Source organism: Paroedura picta, chromosome 1, assembly GCF_049243985.1.
Source record: "Paroedura picta isolate Pp20150507F chromosome 1, Ppicta_v3.0, whole genome shotgun sequence".
Classification (NCBI taxonomy): domain Eukaryota; kingdom Metazoa; phylum Chordata; class Lepidosauria; order Squamata; family Gekkonidae; genus Paroedura; species Paroedura picta.
Genome location: NC_135369.1, coordinates 175,171,433 through 175,183,489, shown reverse-complemented (window position 1 = coordinate 175,183,489; position 12,057 = coordinate 175,171,433). Strand labels below are relative to the sequence as shown.

The 12,057-nt window shown below is 46.0% G+C and overlaps 1 protein-coding gene across 2 annotated transcripts in view; it reads right to left on the bottom strand.

Annotated features, from left to right (window-relative positions):
- Nucleotides 1-6,768: 6,768 nt before the first annotated feature.
- The window catches only part of ETF1 (eukaryotic translation termination factor 1), a 38,683-nt gene continuing 33,394 nt past the window's right edge, over nucleotides 6,769-12,057 (bottom strand). For both annotated transcript variants that reach the window (XM_077312795.1, XM_077312803.1), the window contains 2 exons: nucleotides 11,668-11,815; nucleotides 6,769-7,702 (listed from right to left, as the gene is read on the bottom strand). In XM_077312795.1, the coding sequence (XP_077168910.1) occupies nucleotides 7,620-7,702; nucleotides 11,668-11,815 (231 nt within the window). In that variant the 3' untranslated portion in view covers nucleotides 6,769-7,619. The remainder of the gene's footprint in view (nucleotides 7,703-11,667; nucleotides 11,816-12,057) is intronic.

The following is a 12,057-nucleotide window of genomic DNA, read 5'->3' as shown; positions in this document are numbered from 1 at the left end:
TATGGTAATGTTTAAACATCCCTTCAAAATAAGATACAGACACGCCACGACAATGAACATAAGGAACATTTTATTTTCATGGAAAGTTTAACTCATGACAATGACAAATCAATGGGAACCCTGAGCTTGTTTCTCTGCAACGAGATAGTCCCTGAGCTTGTTTCTCTGCAACGAGATGTAAAGGGCTGGGGGGAATGAAGTAAAGGGCCGGGGGGGGGGAAGGCGTCCTTCGGGGCCCACCTCCAATTAGTCGAAGGACCACATGTGGTCCGCGGCCCACAGGTTGGGGATCGCCAGTCTAGAGCCTTGACAGGGTAGGGCTTAGCCTAGCTGGACCCCGGCTGCTCAGGCAGCTGCTGGTTTGTGGATGTCGAGTCTCCCAATGCATCCGGGAGATCCTCTGCTTCCGTTGTGCTCCCTGATGCCGAACCCGAGGGTGAGGGTGTGACACCTGCTGAGCTAATTTCCACACAAGCTCATAGCATTTGACAACCTAATAGCAGCACTATTCTTGAATGATGTTATGGCTATGCGCTGCTACAAAACTGGAATTGTTAAGATGTCGTGCTTACTTTTTTGGATATAGGTATTGTGATGATCTTACTGGTTTATTGCATTAATCTAGTGCTTTTCAGCTTAATACGCTGAATTAATTAATATCCTTTCCTATGAACAACACGCAATGCCTTACACCAAGACCCTGAGAGCACAGCTGGAAGAATATCTTACCAAGAGGCCTGACTAAACACATCCGTAAGCTGCCCTCAGCCTATAAATACTAATGGGAGATACACTTATGGATAGCAGTGTGTGTGTGGATACAATCAAAATCACAAGATGTCATAGTCCCATTGTAGACAGCACTGGTCAGACCACACCTGGAGTACTGTGTGCAGTTCTGGAGGCCTCACTTCAAGAAGGACGTAGACAAAATTGAAAGGGTACAGAGGAGAGCGACGAGGATGATCTGGGGCCAAGGGACCAAGCCCTATGAAGATAGGTTGAGGGACTTGGGAATGTTCAGCCTGGAGAAAAGGAGGTTGAGAGGGGACATGATAGCCCTCTTTAAGTATTTGAAAGGTTGTCACGTGGAGGAGGGCAGGATGCTGTATCTGCTGGCTGCAGAGGAGAGGACACACAGTAATGGGTTTAAACTTCAAGTGCAACGATATAGGCTAGATATCAGGAAAAAAAATTCACAGTCAGAGTAAATCAGCAGTGGAATAGGCTGCCTAAGGAGGTGGTGAGCTCCCCCTCACTGGCAGTCTTCAAGCAAAGGTTGGATACACACTTTTCTTGGATGCTTTAGGAAGCTTAGGGCTGATCCTGCGTTGAGCAGGGGGTTGGACCAGATGGCCTGTATGGCCCCTTCCAACTCTATGATTCTATGATTCTCATCTTGGAGTACTCGTGAAGTGTAAGCTAAATGTGAGCAGTGTGATGTGGCAGTAAAGAAGGCACACGCAGTCTTGGGCTGGGTCAACAGAGGCACCACATCAAAATCACAAGATGTCATAGTCCTGCTGGATACCACATTGGTCAGACCACACCTGGAGTCCTGTGTGCAGCTCTGGAGGCCTCGCTTCAAAAACGACATGGACAAAATTGAGAGGGTGCAGAGGAGAGCAACGAGGATGATCCGGGGCCTGGGGACCGAGTCCTATGAGGAAAGGCTGAGGGACCTAAGAATGTTCAGCCTGGAGGAGGCTGAGAGGGGAGATGATGGCTCTTTTGAAGTATTTGAAAGATGGCCTGTATGGCCCCTTCCAACTCTAGGATTCTAAATAAATATAAATATTTATTATTTATTTTTTGGATTTTTATCCCCATCACTCTTTGGAGATTAGTGGTGGGTTACACAAAAGACAGAATGAAACCCCAATAAAATAAGTCACAATCCCCAATACTAAAACCCATAACCCCCCTCCCCAAATGGTGGCATAATCCCCAAACCTTTCCCAATTGAGTCAAACCACCACAGGTAGAGGATCATAGAGTGTGATAGCGCTGGCTGGAAGAGGGGCCCAAGTTGTCCCTGAAACCCAGCCTCAACCGAAGACCTGGTGGAACAGCACCATTTTACAGGCCCTGCGGGACTGAGAGCTCCATCAGGGCCTTCTGCTCTTCCAGGAGCTCATTCCACAAGGTCGGGGCCAGGACCGAAAAAGCCCTGGCCTGGGTCAACTCTGGGGCCGGGGACCACAAGTAGATTCGCACCCACAGAGCGAAGAACCCTGCAGGGGGCATAATAAAATTGGAGGCTGCAGAGCTTTGCTGTTTTGCTTTCAGATAATGACTCCATACAGCTTTCAGTACAAGGGATAAATATAGATGGTTTGCCATTGCCTTCCGTTGTATTGCCGCCTTAAAAAAAAATGGGGGGGGGGGAGGCTCCAACAGAAATACTGTCCAGGGCTTATCCTGCATCGCTTCCTATATCAGAGTATTCTGGATTAAACTAGCTCTGAGCAATTGATCTCAGAGGTAGGTGGAATGACCTCTATTACCAGTTGGGGACCAGATCTGTGGATTTTTTCTGGGGCAGAGAGATGGGCAGTCAAGAATGAAAAGAAAAAGGTAAATCACACAGGACAAACTGCGCTTCAGCCTTTCCCGTCCAATTTATCCGTTTTATACTTGTTTGTGCTCCTGGGCCTATGCTGCCAATGGCTCTCGTCCAAACGGCTATCAGTTGAGGCGTCTGAAAAAGAATGTGTCAACATGACCCAGAAACACAACAGTGAGGGTTTAAAGAATTTGTGAAAAGCACTGCAGTAAAGTCCGCGGGCCCCACGCTCGAGAATAATTGCCATGAGATAGGCCCGTGAGCATGTTTGCACTGCTGTGAAATCTAGGACTCTTTAGCAGAAAAGCAATTTATTGCAGCGTAAGATTTCATGGGGCAGAGCCCAATTTCTCCACTTACATACGGAACTGCAATTCTGCCAAGAAAACGAAGGCAGCATACAAAGTCCACCACGAGTACCAGTTTGAAAATTGTCCTTTGGGAAGAGAAGAACACGGAGGGAGGACTTACTAAAATACAAACTTGAGTCCAATAGGATGGTGCGCTCTTCTGAGTATTCCAATAGGGTGGAACGAATTAAAAAGATTAACCCCCCAATGTTACTGGCAATTGTTATTTATAATGCGGTTTATGTTACATACTGTTTATGAAAGTTTATGTTACATACTGTTGGTACTATACGTCGTTCCATGTAATTTTTATTATATAATGTTCAATTTAAACCGCCCAGAGCTGCAAAGAAATGGGCGGTATAGAAATCTAAATAAATCTAAATAAAATAAATTAGGTACAAGCACTGGGACTTAATAGCAGATCAACCTGGATGTGGAAATAAACATATGTTTGCATGGAGACGGGGTCGTAATATAAAGGAACTGGTGATAAGGAGAGACAACAGGAGGGATGTACCTTTAAGACAGTGGTTCTCAACCTTTTCTTTGCCGTGGCCCCAACTTCGGTGCCGAAGTCCAGTGGGGACCCAGCCGGAGTAGCTGCCAGTTAGCGCTGCAGAGGCGTTTCTGCCAGCACCCCAAGCCGTGGCCATGGACGACCCCCCCCCTCCCGCAGTAAGGTGAATAGAGGGGGACGAGGGCCCTGCCCGGGGGAGGGGGCTGCTGCTGTTGCCACCACCACATCCACATCCACATTGCTCACTGTCCTGCTCTAGGCCAGGATTGGGTGTGCGTTTTGCTCCCTTGGCTTGCCGCTTCTCTCCTTTTTCCCTTAACTGCGGGGGGGGGGGGGGTGTTCCATGGCAGCCCTGCAGCAGAGCACACGGGGCTTGCCGGATGGAGTCGGGCGGGATGGGGCAACTTTGAACCTGTGGGGAAGGGGGTTGCTTTCTTGCTAGCTCTGAATGATCTGAGCGAAGTGTTTCGGTGAATTCCTTGGCAGGCGCTGGCGCAACCCTCCAGTCAGGCTGGGCAGCTGCAGGAGTCAGTGGGGTGCTGGAAACACATGTATGCATGCATGCGCACAACAATCAATGCAGCCATTGGCACGCCTCTGCCGCCTCCACCGGCCACTGCCGCTGCCGCCACTGCCCGCTGCCCACCACCACATGCCTCCACCTGCCACCACAGCGGCAGACAACCTGTCAATCCCGGGGAAAGGGCCGGGCGACCCCAAATGGCGTCCCCAACCTCAAGATTGAGAACCACTGCTTTAAGAGATCTGCCAACAGGCAACATTCAACGTGGTACTCGGATTCAAATTTTATGTTAATAGTCTTATAAATTGTTTAATCAGAAATGCCATATATACTGTATATTGCGCCTATGTGGAACTTTATATATAGGAGTTTGTTCCAGACCTTTGAAAGAATGATGGAGCACTTGGTCCCGCTTGAGGCATTGTTAGGGACGCTCCCCTCACAAGCCACTTCGACTTCCACGAACATATAATTTTGAGGTTACAATATGAATATATTTAATATTAGTATGTAATATGTTTGGTCAATAGGTATAAGCCACTGACGAAGCTGGATGCAGAAAACGGGAGATTCTGTACCTAGGATCAGTTTTGGCTTTACTGAATAAACTACAAAAAATAAACTACAAATATATATAAGAGAATAAAATTGAATTTATCGGATACGACCCCCAGGTCAGTTGTGTTTTTCTTTTGCTGGGCTCTCTCCGAGATCAACCAACTTTCTTTTCGCTCTATTGGAATATGGTTGGGAAGCATTGCTGTTTGTGTGGGCACCCAGGACTCCTCCCCGTTCCACCCCCTCCAGGTCCGTCGCTGGCCATTTTTGGAGGAGTGGGTGGGTCAGCATGACCATATAGGGTCATAACAAATCTAAAAAACATATAAAGGATTACTTAACTCCCACCCATTAGGAAACCCTTCAAGGACTGTCACAAAACCCCAGTTGAGAAAGCTTGCTGTAAGGCCTTCAAGGCAACTGACGTTGAGGAGGGTCTCCTACTGCATGCCTCAATGTCAGAAGTCTGGTATTGCTTGGACCAGGGGTAGTCAACCTGTGGTCCTCCAGATGGTCATGGACTACAATTCCCACGAGACGTCTCCCATCTAAATACTAGACACGCCTGACCCTGCTTATCTTCCAAGATCTGACAAGACTGGGCTATTCAGCACATTCAAGACTGGTAGGCTCCAATCCACAAACTTCATCCCCACATGGTGCTGGTGGAAAGTGCCATCAAGTTGCACTTTTGCTGACCCCACAGGACTTTGAAGACAGGAGATGAATGGTGGGCTTGCTGTAGCCTGTCTTTTCATCACAACCTTGGCCATCCTTGGTGGTCCACCATGTTAACACTAACCAGGACCGACCCCGATTAGCTTCTGAAATCTGATGGGATGGATCTAGCCTGGGCTAACACTGGAGTTTTCAGGTATCAGAGACATACAAGGCAGTAAAATTTAGGATCAGGAGACGATTAAATGCTCAAAGGCTTTAGCACTCCCGTAGAGAACAATCCGAAACAATTAAAGACAAGCCGCTCGTATGGCCACCCTCCCGCAAGTCAAAACAAAAATCAGGAATCCAGGCTATATTCTTAAATATGGTTTAATACTCTTCTCCATTTCTGTACATCACAACACCAAGATATCACTGCTGGGAGCTCTCTGAAGAGGCTATGTAGTATGCAAAAAAGGCTAGGATTTCCACCCCTCATAATGTGTTTTTGTGTAAGTGTAATACATACCAGTATATATTGATATACACATCAATATATAATGCAATATATATCACCAGAGATAACACATTGATTAAAGAGATACAAAAAATTTGGCATCATTTCGAAACTTAAATAGTAAAAATAAAACTACAAAAAAAATAAAAATAAAAATAAGGAGCTGCAATTACCCTAAATGTGAAACAAGCAGTATATTCCGGAAAAAAAAGTAAATTTACATCCAATTTTTTTTCCTGCTCTTGTCATGTCACAGCAGACCCATTTCCCATGGCAAAAAAAAAAAAATCAAAGTGTAACTGCTTTGAAGAGCACAAGAATGCTTTGTGATCAGGCGTTCCGCTAACCCCAAAATGAGACCCCATGCAAAGGGCCCCTTGTTAAGAGAGGCTCCGCATCTCGTGGACAACGGCAAACACGGCTCTGCCTGCTGAGTTATAAAAAGATACAAATTCTATTGCTCACGCTGACAAGTCAATTTTGGACCTCTTTTAAAGACTACACTGTGACGGGAAGATGGTGGGTTTCTTTTGTTTGTCAAGACAAACTCTCCCCCCCCCTCCTTCGATTCAAGTGAGACAGGATTATTGGAACGATGCATGATGTCTGCTAAGTCGGGAGAGCTTCTGACCTGATATGAGACAGACAAAGAGTCAAAGGTGAACAGAGCTAGGCACTAAAATATCAAGAGTATCCTTCAGAAAACTAGCCAGTTTCCGGGTGGGACTAAGAAGGAAGGGTTGGCTCCCGGCCTTCTGTGTGCTAGGCTATGCCACGGGGTAGAAAGTGAACCTTTGGCGCGAGCTTCTAAAAAATAAAAGAGAAACTTACCATTTCTTTTTAAAACAGACGCTTTGCGGCCAACCAATTTCGAGGATTAAGAAAGTCACACTTTGCTAGCTACTCGCACTGAAAGCAGGGTGGGTTTTGTTTTTTTCTAGTTAAAAAACAACTTGTCGATCCATCAAGACATCTTATGCAGTCCCCAATGCGGAAAAAAAAAGAGCAGTACTTCCAAAAAAAATAACAATCCCCAGCCCCTGATTAAAAGAATAGAACCAAGCGTAAGAAGCGTTAGAGGCTTGCTTGTGGAAACTGTTTATTGACTGACAAGAGGGAAGAGTAAAAGGCCGCACAACTCGCATCCCCAATCGAAAACCTGCTGAGACCCTGGGCATTTCGGTTGCCGTGAATGAAAACGTACTTTCCGGATTTGTAACAAGCGGTGCTGTGGCAGTCCTAAGAATTTGGAAAAAAAAAAAATTAATAGTAACGGGTGGACGTCCCAGCCCCGTCTGAATTTGCAAGTCACACCTGGTCAAGCTGGCATGCCGCCGTGTTTGATTCCGCAGACCCTCCACCGTCACAGAGCGAGAACGACAGGAACGATCTCTCCCCTCCACCCTACCCCTGCCCCGGATTCTTCTGCCGCAGTCTAAGCCAAGAACGCCATGGAAATGGGTCGTGTCACTGCAAAAGGCAGCAATAAATTGTCTCCAATCAAAAGAAGAAACAAACCAGTATAATTCTTTCTATTGATCTTCCCCTCCCCCCACAAAAAATATGAAGGTTTACAGCAGTTAATGTAGCATGAAGGTTAAAAAAATCGTTTTCATAAAATACAAGAGCAACCAATTTCACCATCAAGTAAAAGTAAAAATTGGGATTCTTTTTTTTGTTTTAAATTAGTCCAAAATGGCATTATAGAAACTTAGTAGATTGCTGCTGTACTGACACTATGACAAATCGGTAGGGTTTTGTTTTGTTTTGCTTTGTTTGTTTTCAACCCGGTGTTTCTGGATAAAAGTTCTGGAAATACTCCAATTCTAAGGCAGGGAATCTGTTTTGTTTTCCATTGCGAGTTTTGCTCCTTGGGTTGGATGCTGGAGGGGTGAGGCACGTTTTGCCAGACCCTGGTCGACTACCTAGTAGTCATCGAGGTCAAAAAATTCATCGTCTCCTCCTTGGTATTCCATGCCCTGGAAGTCCACTCGGTACCGCAAGATACCTGAAGAAACACATGCCGGGGGAAAAAAAGCTATTAGTACTTATTTAAAACAGGGGTAGTCAACCTGTGGTCCTCCGGATGTTCATGGGCTACAATTCCATGAGCCCCTGCCAGCATTTGCTGGCAGGGGCTCATGAGAATTGTAGTCCATGAACATCTGGAGGACCGCAGGTCGACTACCCCTGATTTAAAGGACTTGACCAACAATTCCCCCCTCCCAAAACCCTTCTCAATGTTCTCTTGCGGGATTTAATTTCCCTTCTGCTTCTTCTGTTGTTTTTTTTTAATTGACTGCTGCAGCTATGCCCGTTATATTTTATACTGGCAATTTACTGAAAGCTGCAAGGGAGGAACTGTTGTACGCAGCAAGCGGCAACTGGTGGTTAAGGTAACTAGCTGGCGAGGCCCACCAACCCAGCCCAAACTGGCAAGCAAGTGGTCGCCCATCCAGTGCAACTAAAGAGGCACGTCCAGGTTTCAAATCAGCTTTTCTCGACTTTTTTTTTACCATTGAGAACCCCCTGAAACACTCCTCATGCTTTGAGCAACCCCAGAGGTGGCACCATCGTGCAGAATATGGTTAGGAAGTATAGGTGTGGATATGCCCCATCATCCCTTTCCACCCCTTCCAGGCCCATCACTGACTATTTTTGGGAGGGGTGGCTTGACATGATATGGTCATTATCACGTGATAAATTTTTAAACAATTAAAAAAATATATATTTAAAAATTAATTAACTCCCACCCAACTCAGGAAACCTTTCCAGGGTTGTCAAGAACCCCCACGGTTTCACAAAACCCTGATTTGAGGAAGCCTGTTCCAAAGGAACGTGAGAAGACAACCCTGTACACGAAGAGACAGCACCCTTACATATGGCAATATAGTCCCTGAAGAAAATAACTAGAAGCAGACTGCCAGCTCTACACATCCGCTACAACCCCTCTCGTGCTAACCAGGTGGTGTGCATTTAGTAGACGATGCCACCTTGAGAAAATCTCACCCTACGTTCAATAGGGGAGAAGCCCTTGCAAATTGCTTGGCATCTGCATGAAAAGAGCTAGCCACACTTGTATCCTTTCAAAATCTGGATTGCTTAAAAAAATTGTTGCCAGTATGTATGATTATAACCTGCATCGAGACACCTTTGTGAAAGAGGCAGGATAGAAATGGATTAGAATATTACACTGTAACCCTCTTCTCTCCCCCCCCCCCGTCAGAATGTTTCCAGTCCTCTTCATGCTCCAAGAAATGCACAGCTCCTCCTCTGGCAGAGTATACAGTGGCTAGAACGACACTGCTCCAGGAGGCACTGTTGAGCATCAAGCCCTTTCCTTGCCTTGAGTGTAGGCATGTGCTTAACAATGTCAGCCAGTCCCCTGCCCTTCCTCCCCTGGGCTTTCCAGAAGTCTAAGCATCAGGACAAATCTTTGTTGGTCTTAAAGGTGCTGCTTACTGGACTCTGATTTTATTGCACCAGGACAAGCTTCACCTCTGTTTCTGTGCTGTTCAAGGTGTCAAAACAAGTAATGTCACAACACACAGTGGAAACAGGAAAAATACAGAACCTAGACAATTCCTGATAGCTCCCCCCAAAGACAGCCATCATTCATTCGGAAGGAAACAAAATGCTGGACTTACCTGAAGGCTTCAGAAGTCATCCAAGGTGGTTAAGGGGCACCTAACTATAAGCAGTAGGGCAAGCTAAACCAGCTGGATGGGCTCAGGTCGCTCAGGAAGCAGCTTTGAAAAATCGGTGTAAGAATGGCCTACCTGCGTGAGCAGAGGCGTGGCCTAACCACCTTGGATGACCAGCCCCACTGAAGGAGAACCTCAGTTAATTGCAATGCAACCTATCACCAAGGAAGTTCCAGTTCAAAGATATGCCGCTTGTACAGTCCTAACATCAGTGAAAGATGCAGAGCTGGCAGTACCAGCCCCAAAATCCAGAAGTTGATGTCAAAGTTGTCTGCTATGCAGGTTACTATATTACTTGAGAGCTACATTTTTTTTTTGGTCTGGGCAGATGAAATATGCCATGATGAAGCAGAGGTGAAACATAGTATTCAGTACCGGAACCTTATTGCACATTAATACAGAATGATATATGCTACTGGAATAAAAAAAGAAGACAACTTTTATACAAACTTTTAAATTTTTGGGTTGGTTTTGCCAGTTATGCCATGGTATTTTTTCTTTTTCTACTGATGTTGTAACCATTTCCTGCTGCTGCCTGTATTTATTTACTTATAGGGTCCTCCCAGATAGTTCTGGCTGGCTTCCCTCTGCATGAAGGTTTTTAGCACTGGCTGCCTCTGCTTGTCACTTCTGACCCCGGCATGCTTCACTCAAGTGCAAGCAAGAGGGTCTTGTGCTTCTTGTTCCGTTCCTTTGGCGACACAAACAAGCTTGTGGGCAGACTGCACATCCTCTTGAGTCTCCCAAAAAATCTGGAAGGAATTTGAACTACTTTTTTTTGGGGGGGGGGGTATTCTTCATCCCCACCCCCAATTTTGTTTCATGATGCCCTGTTACTTAAAATTTCCCCCAGGGCCAGGTGGAATGAGCTCCTGGAAGAGCTGTGGGCCCTGCGGGAGCTTTCAGTGTTCCGCAGGGCCTGCAAGACGGAGCTCTTCCGCCAGGTCTATGGATGAGTTCAGTGCAGAGAGAAGATCCGGTGAGGCCCCACCTACTTTAAGAAGTAGATACGGCAACCTTTGAACATCGTGGTGACCCTCAGTTATGGTACCCTCTCACCACCCCTCCTGGTAGTCGTGTTTGATGGGGAGGGTAGATGTTGATACCGCCATGTTGTAATTTTGTGCTTTTGTGCAAATGTTATTTTAATAGGATTTTATTGGGGGGGATTATGCTGTATGGGATTGGCATTGTAACCTGCCATGAACTGGCTTGCCAGGAATGGCGGGATATAAATAGGAAAAAAATAACAATAACAATAATATGACTAAACTGAGACTATCGTACTTTGGTCACTTCAGGAACCAAACTGTGCAAAAGGAAAAGGATCTTTAATAGCTGAACAACTCCTAGGTGTTTGGGTGTGCAAAGTGCCTGGAAAGGACGCTACGACCCTGTTTGTAAGGCTCGAGTGAAACTGTTAACGATAGGGTAGTTAAAACAAGATATGTTCTGGCCCCTGCCACTTATCTGTCTCAGCTGGTAATAAGTAAACAAAGAAGGGCATTTGCCCTTGCAAGATGCTCCGTCTTGCCTTCAGCTCCTGTAGAGGGTCGCTATAAGAACATTCCCCTTACACTGAGACAATGTTTTTGTGGGAGTGACGAAATTGATACAAGAGAGCGTATACTGTTCCACTGCCCTGCTTATGTAGACATTCGTAGCAACTGGATTGAACCACTCCTTAAAAAGTTGCCAGAACATCATGATGTAGAAGCAAAGATGCTGCTAAGTGAAGAGACCCCCCAGGTGACAGCTCAGCTGGCTAAGTTTTGTGCCGCCGTCATAAAAATCCGATGCTCGAAAGTAGCATAATTTTTAAGTTCTATTTTATGATCTGTTTTAAACTGCATGGTATCAAATGACCATATTTCTTTTGGTCTTTTATGTATTAACTTCATACAACTTGGTCTGAACGACTGTAATAAAGTTTGAACTGAACTGATAGGGTCGTTTGGGGGACATTAATTCAACAAGGGCGCCGTCAGCTGGAAGCAACTTGACGGCACTTAACACCAACAGTTTGAATAAGACAGTGGTCCAGCTTAAGGATTGCACAAATAAGAAATGTTTCTCGGTTCAAGTGGCTTATTGAGTAAAAATATATGGCGGCTGCTTACAGGCGGGAACAACTTTCAGAGATGGATAAAGTGGGGCTGGGGCTGGGAGGAGGCTGTGGTGACACCATTAGCATCCTGCTGGTTGATACCATATCAATACAGAGCACACCCCGCCCGCCCCCCCCCCCAGATGAATACACGCTGTTTACCTCCAATTCCACCGAATCCCTTCACAAACTGGGACCCTTCCTGTGACTTGTCTGTCACGATTTCCAATGTGGCTCCAAATTTCTTGTAGTTGTTTGCAAACCACTCAAGGAGGGGCATGCTTTCTATCAGCTCGTGTTCTTGGCCGGTCTACGCAAGATGAAGATTGGAAAAAAAAAGAAAAGGCGTGAGCAACGTGGCTTCCCGAAACTCAAAACTGCCCTGCTGCTACACCGACATTCTGTCCAGTGTGGAAAGACCTGCTGCCCATAGGAAGAAAGCACAAGCTGAGTGACTGGGCTCTGGCCATGGCGATTGCCTTTTCCATGTGTGAACATCTCAGGACTCCTGACCGCAAACGCACAAAAACAGTGAAGCTAAAGGTACTCAAA